The 20,135-nt window shown below is 42.2% G+C and overlaps 2 protein-coding genes across 2 annotated transcripts in view; one reads left to right on the plus strand and one right to left on the minus strand.

The window, feature by feature from the left end:
* Positions 1-10,445: 10,445 nt before the first annotated feature.
* On the minus strand, positions 10,446-12,086 carry LOC128379448 (E3 ubiquitin-protein ligase TRIM21-like). Its single transcript, XM_053339069.1, has one exon. The coding sequence runs from the start codon at positions 12,084-12,086 to the stop codon at positions 10,446-10,448; it is 1,641 nt and encodes a 546-aa protein (XP_053195044.1).
* Positions 12,087-15,697: 3,611 nt separating this feature from the next.
* LOC128376904 (SERTA domain-containing protein 2-like) overlaps positions 15,698-20,135 on the plus strand; it is a 15,677-nt gene continuing 11,239 nt past the window's right edge. Inside the window, exon 1 of the mRNA XM_053336760.1 lies at positions 15,698-15,723. The gene's annotated coding sequence lies outside the window, so the exon portion shown is untranslated. The remainder of the gene's footprint in view (positions 15,724-20,135) is intronic.

Here is a 20,135-nt window from a genome sequence, read left to right on the forward strand (position 1 = left end):
ACATACATGAAATAATTATATTATAAATCATAAAAAAGAATGTCTGCATTAATCATATCCTGATGGAAACAAGTTCACACTGTACATTACTGCTGAATATACATTTGTTACCATAATTAACTGAATCTTTTCATTTAGAATTGATCAGTTTTGGTCTCTAATCAATCAGCATCCTGGTATTGACTCAGACAGTTTGATTGACAGGACAGATGATCAGAGGGGCGGAGTTTATAGCATCATCGTTAAGCCCAGGACTGAAGTATGGGTAGAGTTTCTCAGTGAAGGAGCAGCCAGTAAAGTAGTAGATAAGAGCTTCAGCATCTACGTCAAAAAAGAAGACCCGAGCCTCCTCATAATCCACAAGCACCCCCACCTTCTGAGGACGAGACTTCAGATAGAGATCGACTAAAGGATCATCAAGAGCTGTGTACTCATTTCCATTTCTCAACCTTATAGTCCAGAAACCATACTGAGGACTCAGTGTGATTAGTCCCTTCCTGTTGATCGACTCTCTGGCCACTCCTAAATCCCAGTCAGTCTTCTCTTTAACCTGAACCTCAAAGTAAAATCTGCCTGAAGACAAACTCTGCTTTCCTAACACACAGAGGCTAGTAGAAAATCTCTCTGGGTTGTCTGGGAGATTCTTCTTCACATCACCACAGTGAACTTGTTTACCATCATCAGACAGGATGAGCAAGGGACTTGCTGTATCAGGATCAAGAGTCACATCCACTGCATACTGCTGGACCATATTCAGCTCAGCCTCAAACAGCTTCTTCATCTGATCACTAAGCGTCTCTTCCAGCTGAGTCACAGCTATCATCACAGTCCCTTCATATGATGGTGGACGGACGCTGACCTCTGTCCAGTCTTTGGTGGGTGGAGCAGCTTTCAGGGACAGGAAGTTTTGGAGGAGGTGGAGGTGGTCCTCAGAGTGTGAGAGCTTCTCCACCTCAGAGCTTCTCTTCTTCAGCTCAGAGATTTCCTGTTCCAGCTCTTTGATGAAGTCTTCAGCCTGTTTCTCTGTTGTTCTTTGCTTCTCTTCAATCGTCTCAATGAGCTCATTCAGGCTTCTCTCAACAGACTCCATTTGATTGATGAAGACCTGAACACCTTCTGCTTTCTCTGTGTGTGCAGATTCCTTACTGAGGTCAGGGTGTTTGATCTCTTCAATCTTCAGTTGTCTCTTCTGGATCATCTCCTGAATTTCAGCCTCTGTCTTCCCCAGCTCTGCCTTCTTTCCTTCATATTCTTCTTTCAGAGGAACAAACTCATGTGTCTTGTGGTCTAAAACAGAGCAGAGCATGCAGACACATGTCTGGTCGGTCTTACAGAACAGCTCCAGAGGTTTATCGTGCTTCATACACATCCTGTCTTCCAGGTTCTTCACAGGGTCGATCAGCTGATGTCTTTTCAGACGTGAAGTTGTCAGATGAGGCTCCAGGTGAGTCTCACAGTAGGAGGTCAGACACACCAGACAGGACTTCAGGGCCTTCAGTTTGGTTCCAGTACAGACGTCACAGGGAACTTCTCCTGGTTTGGCAGCTTGTTGCTCTGAGCTGCTGCTGCTGGCTTTCTGTTGAGCTTCCTGTCTGAACTGAGAAACCATCTTAAACAGCAAATAGTTGACCTTCAAGTCAGGTCTTGTGTAGAAAGTTTCTTCACATATTGGACACAGGTACTGGTCATTCCTGTTCCAGTGTTCATTGATGCAGTTTCTGCAGTAGTTGTGTCCACATGGTGTGGTGACTGGATCAGTGAACAGATCCAGACAGAAAGGGCATAGAAACTGATCTTCAGATTGCAGACAGTTTGCAGCAGACATATCTACACATTGTGAACAAAAGTTAGGTTTTGCTGTTATTAAAGAAGTGTTCATCAGATACTTAAACATAATAAAGTATGACTGTAAGAAAGATGCTGGGCTCAGCAGGAAACTGATCAAGCAAAGAATGTCAAAAATCCTCAAGAGACAACACCCATTGTACATGGTGTGACAGACAAGAAAGACGTTTTATTTACATAAGATTATTACGTATTATATTATTTATTAAGTTTTAGATTTTTCATTTTAAGATTATTAGAATATAATAATTATGAATTTCACAGCACTGAAAGGTCATTTTTAGTCATTATGAAATAAAAGTCACCCAGCTTTCTTTCTGAGTAAAACTGAAGTTTTATATTAAAACCTGCTGAAACACAGCAAATGTTTTCTTCTGTACTCACCAGAGTTTGCGAAGATTGAGACGAGTTGTTGATCTCTGAACTCAGATTCAATTTTCAAAAGACAGAAACCCAGAGACGTGTCTCAACTGCAGCTTTGTCTCACTGACAAACTTTCAGTTTTATCTGAAGAGTCTGACATCAAGGATATCCTGTATTTCCAGTTCTCATCTCATCCACCATCTCTGTTTTTTTGGATATGATTAGTGATAGAGTGACAATAACATGCATTTGGCACAAGACAAAATCAATCTGTCAGGAGACATGTTTTACTATTCGCTTTTTTTCCCTAAGTGATCACTGATGTCAGTCTCACATGTAAGAATATATTTTAGGTTCAGAGGGAAACAACAGTCCCTTTATAATCCTCCACAGCTCTGCAACAATCTCACTGTCACAGATGCTCAGCTCACTGTTTGTGCTGTAATGTTTTAAACTTTTCATGTAATTCTTGTATTTCTTCTTTCCCATAGTTGTTAATGAGGAGGTTGAGAGGTTTGTAACAAACTGTCCTCCCTCTGATGTTTACTGCTATGCAAACCTTTGCTGGACAAATGGAGGAAACACATACAATCTCCTCAAACCTCAGTGACTTTGAGACAAACATTCAAATAAAATGAACAGTTTAGATTTGTTTCCAGTGGTGGAAAGCAAAGTACGTTGACTCAAGTACAGTTTTTAGGTACTTGTACTTTACTGTAGTATTTCCATGTGATGCTACTTTCTACATCAGAGGGAAATATTGTACTTTCTACTCCACTACATTTATCAGAGGCGGACAGAGTACACAGCTTCCTTACTTGAGTAAAAGTACAGATACCCCTTGCTAAATTTTACTCAAGTACAAGTAAAAGTACTACGGTCAGATGTCTGCTTAAGTAAAAGTACTGAAGTACTAGTTTTTAAAAGTACTTGAGTACAAGAGTACATTTTCTAAATATTGCATTACTACTGTCACAGTGCTTACATTCATGTATAGAAATGTCCTAGATGAAGTTATGACAAATGTTAATGTTAATACCTTGGAGAATGTAAAAGGAATTGAAAGTAAAATCAAGTCATTTTCATCTCTCTCTCTCTCTCTCTCTCTCTCTCTCCCTTCCTTCCTTTCACCCTTTCTTTCCTCCATGGTTTCGTCTCTCGTCTAACCTGACCATGATTGGTGATTGCTGATAGGCTGTCCCAATCAGTGGTGCCTGCACAATCCAATCACGTTTGAGAGGGAAACGACAAATTGAGTTTTTTTGTTTTGTTTTTTTTAGTTGAAGTAACGGGTACTCACGGTTATGGATAGAAATGTAGTGTAGAGTAAAGAGTACAATCTTTGCCTCTCAAATGTACTTGAGTAAAGTCATGAGTACTCCCCAAAAATGATACTCAAGTAAAGTACAGATCCCTCAAAATTGTACTTAAGTACTGTACTCAAGTAAATGTACTCCGTTACTGTCCGGCTCTGACATTTACTTAACACCTTTAGTTACTTTTCAGATGAAGATTTGACACAATGGACACATACAACACATTGTTAAAGTCCGTGTAAAGTCAGAATAAATATGTTTTCTGAGTTTAACATATCACAGAAAAGTCTGTTGTTAACCACCCTGCCAAATTTGATTGATTAAAAAAATCGCCAAATATATGAAATTAGGCTTCAAAGTTGTGTAAAAATCAGCCTCTTTCTCTGCTCCCAAACGCTGTGGGCGTGACCGCCGAGTCCGCTGAAGCCCCGCCCCCTAACAAGTGTCACCTGTCAATCAAACAACGCTATATCTGAGAGCTTTCTGTCCCTAGCTCGGCGGCTAGCTCAGCGGCTAACTCAGCTAACTGGCTAACTGTAGACCATGGGTCGGGAACCTGGGGCTTTGCTGCACAGCCGGGGCTCTTGGACAAAATGGGTTGGCAAAAAAAAACAACTTGCAAATAAAGGGATAAGCATAGAGGAAGGCTTAAAAAAACAGTCAATACTACTTATATTAAAATGACAAGGCTTCGTGGCAAATACGAGGTCTATCTGAGAAATTTAATTTCACTTTCCACCTCATTTGACTCCGTAACCATAGCCTGCTGCACAATATTGTTACATTCGTGACTTGTTGCCATGACAACATCAAACAAAATCACAGATTTCCCTCCATTTCCGTCAACAAGAACACTTCTCAACGTTGATGATCTGCTACTTTCAGCCTGAGTGGACAGTTTGTTATTGTGTAGATGAAACGATGCAATATTAAACACCACTTTGACAGCCACCATGCATCATTTGCAGCAAAATATCCTGCAGGAGACAGTCGAAGCAAAGCCTGCCAAGAGATTCTGAGAAAGGTACAGGTCGGCCAACATGTAGTAAAAAACTGTTGAATAAAAGTAACTGAGTTAAATATCCAAACTTTTCTTGTAACCGTCTTCATGTAGCTCTTCTGAGATTTAAAAAAAAAAAAAAAAAGGTAAAAGTGGCTCTCCAGGAAAAAAAGGTTCCCGACCCCTGCTGTAGACTGTAGTAGTGTACATTGAATGTATTTATAGCTACAGCAGCAGGGGCGGGTTTATCACTGCTGCATTACATAACGCAGCAGTGATTTTCAGACCCGCCCACTAAATCCTGAACACAGAAATCTTGAAACACAGTTTGTGAAGCCTAGCTCCACAATTCACATGTAAATGGTTGAAATTGTTTTTACACCTTTTTTAGAAATACATTTATGACCTATTTAATGTGTTTAGAAGAAAATGTCTGAATTCACTTTACACAGTCCTTAAAGATGAAACCAGTGGTTTCCAACCTTTTTGTCTTTCGACGTCTTACAAAAAGCAGTGTGTAGTCGGCTCACATTTCAGATGTCTATGAGTTGTTAACAGCTCCACCAAATAGTGATTTTTCCCTCTAAACTTCTCACATGCTTTCATTTCAATAAATGTTCAAATGATCCAATATTTCAGCAAAAATCAAAGATTAGAGAAAAAGTCCAAAAACTGAAAACACATTTGTGTATCAGAACTTTGTTTTTTCTTCTTTCCCATTAATCATCTCAGCAGCCCTCACATTTATCTGCTGACCCTTTGGAGGGGCCCCACCCCTAGGTTGGGAACCACTGGACTAAACTAGCTAACTGTATATAAAGTAGTTCACCTCAAAGGGAGGTGCATAGGTGATAAAGTAATAGTTCACTAATGCTGAATTTATCAAACATTATTTGTATAACTGGCTAATAATATATTAATATTGAAGCTCAAGTAAAATTTTGGTTGAATTTTCAGAATTGGGTTAAATACCTACTTCTGGAGCAGTGGTGGACTGTGACTAAGTACATTTACTTTAGAACTGCACATGAATGTATGGGTTAGGGTTAGAGGACGCTGGCGTTTTTTCTGGCGAGGTAGGGACAGCGTACTGCTTTGAATGCATCATTGATATTAGTATAGGCATGATCAAGTAAGTTAGCTCCTCTCGTTGCAAAGTATACATGTTGGTAGAAGTGAGGGAGCACTTGTTTCATGTTTGCCTGGTTAAAGTCACCAGCAACAATGAATACTCCATACTAATGGCATCCTCCGTGACTGAGTCATTCAGTCAGGTCTCAGTGAAAATCAGGGCACCGAAATCTATCACCTCCTCTTTTGTTGTTAAATCCAACTTGAAGTAGTCCAGTTTATTTGCCAGCAGTATTGATGGTAGTGGTGTTCTGTGTGTTCTGTTAAAACAGGTTTAAACTACTGTATAAACCAGTCGATAAGTCGCACCTTTTTTCATTGAAAAGTGGGGTGTGTCTTATACACCAGTGTGTCCTATATACCAGTAAAGTACAAAGAGAGGTTGGATCTGGATATGATTAAAGGTATGTAAAGGGCTGTCCTCACTAAGAATGATAACTATAACAATAACTATAACTATAAAGATAACGTTGTGAGCATCCACACTTATGAACTATAACGTCCTATAAACAGCTGTGTCAGGCACACGCTGCGCACTCCGCAGCTCTGTCTGCCGCTAATGAAAATAGACTATTGATGACCCGTTACTGCTGTATGTTGTACGGAAAAAGAAAAAACAAAACCAGACGGGTATTTCAGACACTGTGATGTTTCAGTATTTCCATACCAAACTGAGCTGACCCACAGCAGCAGATGTTGAAGCGCAGTGTGCAAAAACGTACAGACGATCAGCTTTTATTTCACTGTGGCAGCGACACACAGTATGAGCACAGATCTGAAGAATAAAAGATTCACTAACTTTGTTGTTTTTCTACTGGATGGAAAAGAAGATGCTTTGTTTGACTCTGGGACTTACACAGAGTCCCGGGACAGTGAGCTTGGTGAGACTCACTGCGACTCGGTGCAATATTTGCGCACAGTGACAGCTCTGATGAAGAGTTATTAGGACTCAGTAAGTACAGCTACACACTGTATCAAATATGTAAAGTACTGTGTTCTTTTAAAAGGTTTAATTGAAACTCTAAACTAAATGAACGCGGTCTGTGTTGTGTCGACAGACTGTGTGGGAAAGATGCCTTTTTGGTAAAAACAACATTTTTCTCTATTAACCCTGAGGTTGTGGTTTTTAAGTCTTATCAACACTTCCTCCAGGTGTTTCATGTGTGTTTCTGTGTCCTGTCCTGTGATCAAAATGTCATCTAAATAACAGATTACACCATCTATACCCTGCAAAACTTGATCTATTAACTTTTGAAATATGGCAGGTGCGCTAGCCACACCGTAGGGAAGTCTGTTTACTTGGTACAACCCTTTGTGTGTGTTGATGGACAAGTACTGTTTAGAACTCTCTTCTAGTTCTACTTGTTGATAGGCTTGTTACAAATCAAGCTTGGTGAATCTCTCACTTCCTGCTAACTTTGTGAACAAGTCCTGTGGTTTTGGTATAGGGTATTGATCTACCTCAAGCCAGGGATTGATAGACACTTTATAGTCCCCACAGATCCTGACTGTCTGATCAACTTTGGGGATGTTAACAGTAGGCGCAGCCCATTCACTGTAACTAATGGGCGAAATAACACCATCAGCCTCCATTTTATTAAGCTGGGCTTCGACTGCCTCCCTAAGTGCGTAAGGCACAGAGCGTGGTTTGCAAAACTTGGGAATGCCCCCTGGCACAACATGGAGTTTGGCTTTGATCCCTGTCACCTTTCCTAGACTGGGCTGAAACACCTCTGAGTATCTGTAACATAGTCCCTCAAAACTCTCAGTTGCTAACCTGTTTACAAAGGACCAATCCAGTTTTAACCTTTTTATCCAGTCTCTTCCCAATAAGGCTGGACCATTACCTTTGACCACAAGCAGTTTAAGTGTGCGAGTGTTCCCATTACACTTCACCTTAACAGAAATGCTCCCTTTCAGTCTAAGTGATTGTTTACTGTAGGTCCTCAACACACAAATTGTAGGCATTAGCTTTTCTTTCCTAAACCTATGTTTGTACAGCTTTTCTGAAATCACAGACACGGCTGCTCCTGTGTCTACTTCCATTTTTAAGCGTTTCTCATTTACCCTTACATACACATAATAAGGCTTTTCAATCTCCGTATCAGTTTCAGAAGCATCGTCCACACCTTCAGTCTCTATTGAAAACAGTTCAACATCTCTGACATTACCTGCCCGGTACTCTGTGACAAAGCCCGGTGCTGGTTTATTATTTGCTGTCCTGACTTTCTGTTGCTCTGTCTTGACCGGCGGGACGGTAGACTCCTGCGGAGAAACGACATCCTCAGGCTGGCTGCCAGAAAAGCTGGACTCTCCTAACGGCGTCTCATGGACTTTATCCCGGTCGCTGTCATCTGCCAGAGTTGTAGCATCCAGATGCTTGGTCCATTTGGTCTGCTTATCTTTTTTTTCTTCTGGCCGGGACCTGCAGGCCTTGACGATGTGACCCTTCTTTTTACATGCTCTGCATTCCGCCTCCTTAAAGCGGCATTCCTCAGGTGTGTGTCCTTTGCCGGTGCACCAGTAACACGGCTTCCGGTTTTCATACTTTCTAGGCGCAGGTGCTTTGGAAATGGCGTTAGCCTTGAAAGACGTGTGACCACTGCTGTGCATTTTGTTTTGTCACTTCGTGTGCCAGTCCCATATCATAAGCTCCAGCTAACGTCAAGTCCTTTATGTGGGCTGCATTTAGCATGCGGCCGCGGAGCTCTGCACTTTTAACTCCACACACAAATCTGTCTCTGAGAGCATCCTCTAGAAATGTCCCAAACTTGCAAGTCGCTGCTAGTTTTCTCAAACTGGCCATATACTCACTCACAGTTTCATCTTCTCGCTGATTCCTTGTATTGAACTTATACCTTTCTGTGATGAAATTGGTCTTGGGCACAAAGTGCGTCCTCATTAGCTCAATCAACTCCGACAACTTTTTCCTCGGAGGGTTTTAAGGGCACACACAAGTCCATTAGCAGAGTGTGGTTCTTCTTTGCCACCACTGTCAGGAACACGGCTTTCGACTTTTCATCCCCATAAGTCAGCTCGTTGGCTACGAAGAACTGTTCAAGCCTTTCCATATAGGCTTCAAATCCTTCTTCGTTTTCATCAAAGTGAAGGTCTTCACTTTTCCCGAAAGCTGCAGCCATCTTCGCAACGTGCTCACTTGTCTCGATGGAGTTTTCACTTGTAAAAAACTCTTTTCACCTTAAGGAAATCCCATCCTCGTCGCCATAAGTCTGTTGTGTCGACAGACTGTGTGGGAAAGATGCCTTTTTGGTAAAAACGACAAGCGGAGTTGCTGGCGAACAGTTTGCTAGTTTATTAGCAGCAGGCAGGAAAAACACATCTGCTCTTGAGCAGATCTTAGCTCACGCTGGCTTACTCTAATATTGTTAGCGCCCTCTAACGAGGGAGAGAGGTCATAACCAAGTGACCGCAGAACAACAGGACAAGTTATACATTTAACTTCCATTTCCTTCAAACACCACAGTCTGAGTTAATATACCGGTCCAGTTCAGGGTTATTACCGGACCATTAATCATTAACCCCACACACTGTTTAAGGTAGAATGTGTGTATTTGATTGTATTTCAAATAAAAGTAAATTGAAAGACATTTGGAGTACAGACATATGTGTTTATAGATACTGGTGCATTCAAATAAATCAGTCTTTCATCAAAAAGAGTTTTCCCCAGTATGACATCCCCGAAATAGACTGCGACTTATACGGTATCCTGTTTATTTTACACACAGTCAGCACAGCATAGACACATTCATTCATAATTTAAATATTTAAATGAAAAAGTGATTGAACTGTGTATGTAAGGATATTTTACTGTGTTGTAACACATTAATTTCCAATACTTTGTTGTTCAAAAGATGTTGGTGTCTCAAAATATTCAATCAGAAAATCACCAAGAGTCGTCAAGCTGAATGCAGTTAGAGTTTTATTGTGTACAGTAAGCACCCGGAACCAGAACATACACAGCGTCTATGCAGAAATGATACAATGATCTCAGATAAATGTTTCTTTTTATACTGATAATTTTGTTGACAGTGGTGAGAAAGTGGGACTTCCCCTTTGGCCGAGTAAATTTCAACCAATCAGCTTCCTTTCAAAACAACTTTCTTGGCACAGATCAATATGATGCCCACTCCATCCATTTCTCGATTAAAACGAAACGCAGGTGCATGAAGTTTTTTCATACCAGTAGATTTTTTTTCAGAGTTTGGCCTTGAGACTTCAGTTTTTTTTAATCTTTCCACAGTTCATCCAGCTGGTGGCCACTTAATTTAGGCTGTATTCACTATAGGCCATGTCAATTCTAATGCTGTTCAATTACTTTTCTTACTGCATTCTGTTTTTTAAAGATAATCATAGTAAAAGTGTTGTATATTTAATCACATACATTTTAGTGTATAGTTATCAGAACATCAAATGTGCTTCTCTCATTAAGTGCAGAATCACATACACCTCTTATTTTATCATAATGCCCTCAGTTTGGATTATCTTCAGCAAATAACAGTAAAAAATCAATCGTTTAGCAGATACAACATTGTTCATTGTTACTATTTACCGCCCAAATTTTACACTACAACTAAAAAGCATGAATAAGGACATTTAAATATGCAGAGACAGAGTAAAACATATGAATTATCCTGATGACAATAAGTTTACACTGTACATTACTGCTGAATATTCACGCTTGCTACCAAGGATGACAGTGAATCTTTTCAATTTAAAATTCATCAGCTTATCATTGTTTGGACTCTAATCAATCAGCATCCTGGTATTGATCAGGCAGTTTGATTGACAGGACAGATGATCAGAGGGGCAGAGTTTTTACCACCATCATTAGGATACGGACAGAAGAGTGGGTAGAGTTTCTCAGTGAAGGAGCAGCCAGTAAAGGAGTAGATAAGAGCTGCAGCATCTACGTCATAAAAGGAGACCAGACCCTCCTCATAATCCACAAACACCCCCACCTTCTGAGGACGAGACTTCAGAGAGAGATCGATTGAAGGGTTATTACAACCTTTGTACTCATTTCTACTTCTCAACAGTATAGTCCAGAAACCATCCTGAGGTGTCAATGTGATGTTTCCCTTCCTGTTGATCGACTCTCTGGCCACTCCTAAGTTCCAGTCGGTCTTCTCTCTAACCTGAACCTCAAAGTAAAATCTGCCTGAAGACAAACTCTGCTTTCCTAACACATTAGCATAAAGAAAAAATCTCTTTGGGTTGTCTGGGAGATTCTTCCACACATCACCACAGTTTACTTGTTTCCCATCAGCAGACAGGATGAGCCAGGGATTTGCTGTATCAGGATCAAGAGTCACATCCACTGCATACTGCTGGATCCTCTTCAGCTCAGCCTCAAGCAGCTTCTTCATCTGTTTACTGAGCGTTTCCCCCATCTGAGCCACAGCTCTCACCACAGTCTCCTCATATGATGGTGGATGGACGCTGACCTCTGTCCAGTCTTTGGTGGGTGGAGCAGCTTTCAGGGACAGGAAGTTTTGGAGGAAGTCGAGGTGGTCTTCAGAGTGTGAGAGCTTCTCCACCTCAGAGCTTCTCTTCTTCAGCTCAGAGATTTCCTGTTCCAGCTCTTTGATGTCTTCAGCCTGATTTTCTGTTGTTCTTTGCTTCTCTTCAATCGTCTCAATGAACTCATTCAGGCTTCTCTCAACAGACTCCTTCAGAGTGGTGAAGACCTGAATACCTTCTGCTTTCTCTCTGTCTGCAGCTTCCTCACTGAGGTCAACCGAGTGTTTGATCTCTTGAATCTTCAGTTGTCTCTTCTGGATCATCTCCTGAATTTCAGCTTCTGTCTTCCCCAGCTCTGCCTTCTTTCCTTCATATTCTTCTTTCAGAGGAACAAACTCATGTGTCTTGTGGTCTAAAACAGGGCAGAGCATGCAGACACATGTCTGGTCGGTCTTACAGAACAGCTCCAGAGGTTTATCGTGCTTCATACACATCCTGTCTTCCAGGTTCTTCATTGGGTCGATCAGCTGATGTCTTTTCAGACGTGAAGCTGTCAGATGAGGCTCCAGGTGAGTCTCACAGTAGGAGGCCAGACACACCAGACAGGACTTCAGGGCCTTCAGTTTGGTTCCAGTACAGACGTCACAGGGAACTTCTCCTGGTTTGGCAGCTTGTTGCTCTGAGCTGCTGCTGCTGGCTTTCTGTTGAGCTTCCTGTCTGAACTTAGAAACCATCTCAGTGAGCAATGTGTTGACCCTCAAGTCAGGTCTTATGTAGAAAGTCTCTTTACACAGTGGACACAGGTACTGGTCATTCCTGTTCCAGTGTTCATTGATGCAGTTTCTGCAGTAGTTGTGTCCACATGGTGTGGTGACTGGATCAGTGAACACATCCAGACAGATGCAGCACAGAAACTGATCTTCAGATAGCAGACAGTTTGCAGCAGACATATCTACACATTGTGGACAAAAGTTAGGTTTTGCTGTTATTAAAGAAGTGTTCATCAGATACTTAAACATAATAAAGTATGACTGTAAGAAAGATGCTGGGCTCAGCAGGAAACTGATCAAGCAAAGAATGTCAAAAATCCTCAAGAGACAACACCCTTTGTACATGGTGTGACAGACAAGAAAGACGTTTTATTTACATAAGATTATTGGAATATAAAAAGAAGCAGCTTTGAATTGCACAGAACTGAAATGTCATTTTGATAAGTGTCATTATGAAATAGAAATCACACAAATTTATTTCTGAGTAAAGCTGAAGTTTTATGTTAAAACCTGCTGAAACACAGCAAATGTTCTTCTGTACTCACCAGAGTTTGCAAAAATTCAGACGAGTTGTTGATCTTTGAATTCGGATTACTAAGTTTTCAAAAGACAGAAACCCAGAGACGTGTCTCAACTGCAGCTTTGTGTCAGTGACACACTTTCAGTTTTATCTGAAGAGTCTAATGTCAAAGCCTATCCTGTATTTCCAGTTTTGTCTCATCCAGTCCTCCAGCTCTGGTTTTTAGATGTAATTACCGATAGTGGGACTCATTCACTAATATGTGCACTGAAATGTTCTTACTCTCTGCAAAAAAATTAGTGCTTTGGCAAAATCACCGCCAGATTAATGACACATTAATGACACATTATCCACCGGATGATCCACCCCCGGTGCCGTGCCACCAAGGAGCTTTTTGACCACCTCAGCGACCTCCGCCCCAGAGATTGGAGAGCCTACAACCGAGTCCCCAGGCCCTGCTTCCTTACCGGAAGGCGTATTGAAGGGATTGAGGAGGTCTTCGAAGTATTCCTTCCACCGATCCACAATGTCCCGAGTCGAGGTCAGCAGAGCACCGTCCCCACCATACACAGTGTTGACGGCGCACTGCTTCCCCCCTTCTGGGACGCCGGATGGTGGTCCAGAACCTCTTTGAAGCCGTCCGGAAGTCGTTCTCCATGGCCTCACCAAACTCCTCCCATGTCCGGGTTTTTGCCTCAGTGACCGCCGCAGCTGCGCTCCGCTTGGTCTGCCAGTACCTGTCTGCTGCCTCCGGAGTCCTACAGGCCAAAAAGGACAATGGAGGCACGGAACATGGCCCACTCGAACTCAATGCCCCCCGCCTCCCCCAGTACATGGTTGAAGCTCTCCCGGAGGTGTGAGATGAAACTCTCTCTGACAGGAGACTCTGCCAGACAATCCCAGCAGACCCTCACAATACGTTTGGATCTGCCAGGCCTGACCGGCATCCTCCCCCACCATCGTAGCCAACTCACCGCCAGGTGGTGATCAGTTGACAGCTCCGCCCCTCTCTTCACCCGAGTGTCCAAGACATGCGGCCGCAAGTCCAACAACACCACTACAAAATCAATCATCGAACTGCAGCCTAGGGTGTCCTGGTGCCAAGTGCACATGTGGACACCCTTATGCTTGAACATGGTGTTTGTTATGGACAATCTGTGACGAGCACAGACATAGGGGAGTACTTTCCAGCACCCCCTCCAAGGAGTCCAGAAAGGGTGGATACTCTGAACTGCTGTTTGGACCATAGGCACAGACAACAGTCAGTCTAGTCTACCGGGGTAAACTCCAACATACAGGCACCAAGCCGGGGGGCAATAAGTATTGCCACGCCTGCCCGGCGCCTCTCACCAGTGGCAACTCCAGAGTGGACGAGAGTCCAACCCCTCTGGAGGAGACTGGTTCCAGACTGGTTCCAGAGCCCTTGCTGTGCGTCGAGGTGAGGCCAACTATATCTAGCCGGAACTTCTCAACCTCGCGCACAAGCTCAGGCTCCGTCCCCACCAGAGAGGTGACGTTCCACGTCCCTAGAGCTAGCTTCTGCAGCCGAGGATCGGACCGCCAAGGTCCCCGCCTTCAGCCGCCACCCAGTTCACATTGCACCCGACCCCTTTGGCCCCTCCTGCGGGTGGTGAGTCTACATGAAGGGGGTTCCTATGTCGCCTCTTCGGACTGTGCCTGGCCGGGCCCCATATGTGCAGGCCTGGCCACCAGGTGTTCCCCACCAAGCCCCACCCCCAGGCCTGGCTCCAGGGGGGGCCCGGTGACCCACGTCCGGGCGAGGGAAACGAAAGACCAAGTGTCAGGTAGGAACAGAGTGATCTTACTCTCCTTCAGCTGATTTTGTTCAAAAGATATGGACCGTCACACACTATGTGGTTGGTTGTCCCTGTGTTATTTTAATGGCGAAAAATCAAAAAAAAACTTAGAAACTAATTTAAAATGTTTAGTTTAATTCAAATACAACCTAACACATCTACTGCATCAAGACAACATAAACAGGAAAAAAAAGCTCTCTTCACGCTATTTAATGGTAATGACTGTTTTATTATAAACTCATTTTGTAAAAGGAGAGGAACACTGAAGAGCTGGATATTTAGATTTTCACATGAAAAAACACTAAACCTCCTCTCATCTCTATGTCTAGTGGTTTACTAGCTACAGAAATTACCTTGATAGTAACATCTCTTCCAAAATGTGAAACTTTCAGTACCAACACTTTTTACCCTGTTCTCCCCTACATGAAAGATGTTTTCGTCATGTACACACACACACACACACACACACACACACACACACACACACACACACACACACATATATACATATATACTTATACACATACGTATGTGTGTGTTTGTGTGTGTGTATGACTGGGTAAATTACTTGATGCAACCCATTGTTGTCAATTGCTGTAACCAATTGGCTATTTAAAAAAAAAATCTGATTATATACAAGAAAATAGATGTGAACTAAAATGTGTAATAAATATAATCCACTTTTGTAAAACAACACTATGTTTTTTAACAAATTTTACATATTTTTTCAAAATGTATTTAGAAAAAATTGTTGTGTTTAGGAAACTGTTTAACAATTTAAATGTAGAAACACTAAAAAAATAGTTTAAAAGGAAGTCATTATTAGTATAAGTCCACTTAAATACACTGTAGGTGGATAAAATATTTAATATTCATCATTCTTTTGTGGTTACACCATTTGACATTTTCAGGAGCATTCAGTCTTACTTTTGGTTAAACGGTGTAAATGTAATTTCAAATGATATAAAACCAACAAAAATACAAAATATACATTTTAACAAACCTGGTGCTGCTTTTAAAACTATTTTTATATCATTTTGTCAACCCTTATTTGTTACTGACCCACATTATAACCATATGACCTCACCTCAAGTTATCTTCTTTTACTTTGAAGCTTGTAACAGGAAACGCTGTAGTGCCATATTCTCGCTGTCTTGTCACTCCTTTTTTAGTGACACTTCTCCTCCTCCTCCTCTTCCTCCTCCTCCTCCCTCAGCTCCTCCTCCTCCTCCTCCACCTCCACCACTCCGCTTCGCCATTGTGTGTGAGGCTCGGTGAGAGCTGCGGTAAACGGAGCTCGGAGTTCAGACCAACAAAACCAACCAACAAAACCAAACCAAAAACGGACTAACGGGGTCGGTTTCTCCTCCATGTGCCTCCTCTTCTTCCTCCTCCTCCTCCTCTTCTTCCTCCTCTTCCTCCTGACTCCCAGGCAGACACCCATGCAGCAGAGCAGAGACCCTGGATGGGACTACATGTGGTGAGTGACACAACCAGCAGCAACAAACCACCGACACCTTTAAATATCCACACCGGACTTTTTTTTAAATTTCATCTCACCGAACAGCTGATCGGTTCGCCTTGCAACAGCTGATTACATTTACCTTGTAACTTATAGATTAAAATAAGAAAGCTATACTATTAATATGACTTATTCACCTTCATAATACACCTTCATCCACGTTTGAGCTGCTTTCTGAAAGATTATTATATAGGAACAAAATGAAAGTAAAAAATTATAATCCTCCGTCCGCTTCGCCTCATCCCCCGGTGCTGTGTGGAGGCTGTAGCCGGGTTAGAGAGCCTCCTGGCCGGGCAGGTGGCCGGGAGCAGCCGGTGGCCTGGAGGTCCCGGAGGGTCTGTAAACCAGCTGCTGCTGCCATTGACTGCTTTATACTGGGAGCACTGGTTCACCCGCAGTGATTTATGCAAACTGATAGTGTCTTTACCTTCAGACTGAGAAGAAGATAAATACAGTAATGTTGTATTAGTTGATAAAAGGTGATTATTAGTGAGTTTATATTGATTTTTCGAGCTTCGGTGATATTTTTGTCTTCTTTGGTGAAACTGTGAATTACTTTGAGCTTGTAGTTTGTGTGTTTGGACTTATTGGACTTTTTTGATGCTTAAATGTAATTAGAAGTAGGGCTGAGCAATATATATCTATTATATCGTTATTATCGTGATATTAGACTAGCCTATATATCGTCTCAGAAATGTGGATATTGTAATATGGTGATACAGCTTTTCCTCGTGTTGTCTGTTCCTTATTTTAAAAGTTGCGTTACAGTAAAATGATGTAATTATCTGAACTTACCAGACTGTTCTAGCTGCTGTAGTGTTTACCTTTTACCCACTTAGTCATTAAATCCACATTACTGATTATTATCTATCAAAAATCTCATTGTGCAAATATTTTGTGAAAGCACAGATAGTCATCCCAGCTATATATCTATATCACCCAGCCTTAATTAGAGTATTTTTATACTAATAACATTGCTGTCAGACACTGTGACATTTATGTTAATATGAATTATGAACAGTTGAGTCTTTGTGTAGTTGTAAATATCCACAAATATGAAAGCAAAACAGAAAAAAATGAAGTGAAATCAAGTTTAAAGAAGGCGTAGAAAGAACCTGATTGTACTTTTTTATATTTTTATATCCTAATTTCAACATATATTCAGCTTTATGTCAGATATGTCCTGTAGTTATTACTGTTGATGCTTCATTTAAAGAGTCTCAACAGTTTCCAAGGAAGTTTCCAGGAAATAATAATATAATTAAGTTCTAATAATAGAGACAGTATTCAGTTAGTAGCTGCTAATAGAATAATTATAATCAATAGATGATGTGAGCTAGAGCGTCTGTTAGTCTGCTGAAGATCAAAAGAATAAATAAAGTCTTTGAAGATGAGAAGAATAAACTAATAAAAGCTGCTAATAATGATTATCGTCATTATCAACCAATCTATTGGTTATTTTATCAATTAACTCATCAGCTGTTTGGTCCAAAATGAAAGAAGAAGTCAATCACTGCTCAAGATGTGAGATAGAAACGTCTCGTCTTGTCTGCAAACATGAAAATATTCAGTTTAGTGTCATAAAAGAGGAAAGAAAGCAGAAATATTCACATTTAACCCTCCTGTTGTCCTCGAGTTAAGGAAGGAAGGGAGAAGGAAGGAAGGGAGGTAGGGAGGGAAGGAAAAAGGAAGGGAGGAAGGAAGGAAAGGAGGGAGGACAGGAGGGAGGAAAGAAGGGAGGAAGGAAGAAGGAAGGAAAGGAGGGAGGAAGGAAGGAAGGACGAAGGGAGGGAGGGAGGGAGGGAGGAAGGGAGGAAAAAGGAAGGAAGGACAGGAGGGAGGAAAGAAGGAGAAAGGAAGGAGGGAGGAAGGAAGGGGGGAAGGAAGAAGGAAGGGAGGGAGGGAGGGAGGGAAGGAAGGAAGGGAGGGAGGAAGGAAGGAAAGGAGGGAGGACAGGAGGGAGGAAAGAAGGGAGGAAGGAAGAAGGAAGGAAAGGAGGGAGGAAGGAAGGAAGGACGAAGGGAGGGAGGGAGGAAGGGAGGAAAAAGGAAGGAAGGAAGGACAGGAGGGAGGAAAGAAGGAGAAAGGAAGGAGGGAGGGAGGAAGGAAGGAAGGAAGGGAGGGAGGGAAGGAGGGAAGGAAGGAAGGGAGGGAGGGAGGGAAGAAGGAAAGGAGAGAGGAAGGAAGGACGAAGGAAGGGAGGGAGGAAAAAGGAAGGAAGGGAGGGAGGAAGGAAGGAAGGGAGGACGAAGGGAGGGAGGGAGGGAGGGAGGGAGGAAGGAAGGAAAGAAAGGAGGAAAGAGGTAGGAAGAAGGAAGGACAGGAGGGAGGAAGGAAGGAAAGAAGGAGGGAGGAAGGAAGGAAGGAAGGACAAACAGAAAGAAGGAAAGAAGGAAGGAAGGAAGGAAGGAAGGAAGGAACAGTCAAAACAGACGGGGTCAGTTTGACCCGGGAGGACGACAGGAGGGTGAAGAAGCTTGCCGATGGATTTCCTGTCGATCAGCTGAACTCTACAACTAATTAATCAATAATTCAGTTTAAAGGAAACTTCAACACTAACTAAACCCAAATAACCTTTGTTTGTATTTTATCTTTAATTAATGTTTAATTACATTTTTACTTTACAGTTAATTACAGACCTGTACATTTAAACTTTACCCAACTGATGAATCCTTTATTTTGTATTAATTAGTAGATTTAATTGTCTGTTAATGGGCCAGTAAATCAAGTTAAACCCATTTAATCATCATCATCATCATCATCATCATCATCATCATCATCATCATCATCATCATCCTCATCTCGCTGCTCACCGACACTTCAAACCCTCTCAGGTCTAAAACCTAATCTAACCAGCAACAAAAGATAAATAAATAAATAAAAAATAAAATAAAGTAGAAAATAAAAATGAATAAATAAACGTAACATTATCTTTTTATTATAAGTCCTGAATTTATATTAAAATAAACACAATAAATAAAAATGAACTCATTGATAATAATAAAACCATCAGATTAGATTTGATGCACTTAGTAAAGTATAAATCTTTTATTACAAACACTAAACGAGGCAGGATGAGTTTATTTATAGACTGAAAACAATTCAAAATGCTTTTATGTAAAATATTAAAAGAGAAAAAATGAGAAAAATGTTAAGAACAGAAAATAACCTCAGTAATAAAGTTTTAATCTGCCTTCCTTCCTTCCTTCCTTCCTTCCTTCCTTCCTCCCTCCCTCCTTCTTTCCTTCTCTTCCATCCTCCCTCCCTTCCTTCATCCTCCCTCCTTTCCTCCCTTCATTCTTGCCTTCCTCTTTTCCTTCCTCCCTCCCTCCTTCTTTCTGTCTCTTCCATCCTTTCTGCCTCCTTTCTTTCCTTCCTTCCTTCCGCCCTCCTTTCCTTCCTCCCTCCGTCCTTCCTTCCTTCCTTCCTTCCTTCTTCCTCCCTTCCTTCCTCCCTTCCCTCCTTTCCTTCCTTCCTTCCTCCCTTCCCTCCTTTCCTTCCTTCCTTCCTTCCTTCCTCCCTTCTCTTCCTTCCTCCTTCTCTCTTTCTTTCCTCCCCCCTTCCTTCCTTCCTTCCTTCTTTCCTTCCTTCCTTCCTTCCTCCCTCCCTCCCTCCTTCTTTCCTTCTCTTCTATTCTCCCTCCCTTCCTTCTTCCTCCCTCCTTTCCTCAGTCCTTTCCTTCCTTCTTTCCCTCTGTCCTTCCTTTCTCCCTTCCTTCTTTCTTTCTCTTCCTTCCTTCCTCCCTCATTTCCTTCCTTCCTTCTTGCCTTACTCTTTTCCTTTCGCCCTCCCTCCCCCCTTATCTCTTTTTTTCCTTCCTTCCTTCCTTCCTTCCTCCCTTCCTTCCTTGACATGAGGACAACAGGAGGCTTAAATAAGGTTGTTTATCTTCTTTAAAAATGAGAATAAAGGTTTAAAGAGTTTGGCTTCACTCTGATCGGCAGCTGGCAGGTCAGAGGTCAAAGGTCAGAGGTCAGAGGTCGGCTCGCTGGACGTTTTCTTGGTTTGAAGGGAAGAATGTGTGTTAGCGTTAGCGTTAGCAGCCCGACAGACGTCCGCTCTGCTCTCGGCACAATCAGCTCAGTGTCGGAGGAGATTACGTAAGAGCTCGACGTCGCCTCGCTCTGCTCTGATACGACGAAGAAGAGGATGAAGTGCAGCTGTGCTTCTTCCTTCTGTCCTCCTTCCTTCCTTCCCTCCTTACTCCTTTCATTTCCTTTCATCCTCCTTTCCTCCCTCCCTCCCTCCCTCCTTTCCTTCCTCTGTTCCTTCTCTCCTTACTGCATTCCTCCTTTCCTTCCTTCCTTTCATCCTCCCTCCCTCCTTTCCTTCCTCTGTTCCTTCTCTCCTTACTTCATTCCTCCTTTCCT

Source organism: Scomber japonicus, chromosome 2, assembly GCF_027409825.1.
Source record: "Scomber japonicus isolate fScoJap1 chromosome 2, fScoJap1.pri, whole genome shotgun sequence".
In the NCBI taxonomy this organism is placed as follows: domain Eukaryota; kingdom Metazoa; phylum Chordata; class Actinopteri; order Scombriformes; family Scombridae; genus Scomber; species Scomber japonicus.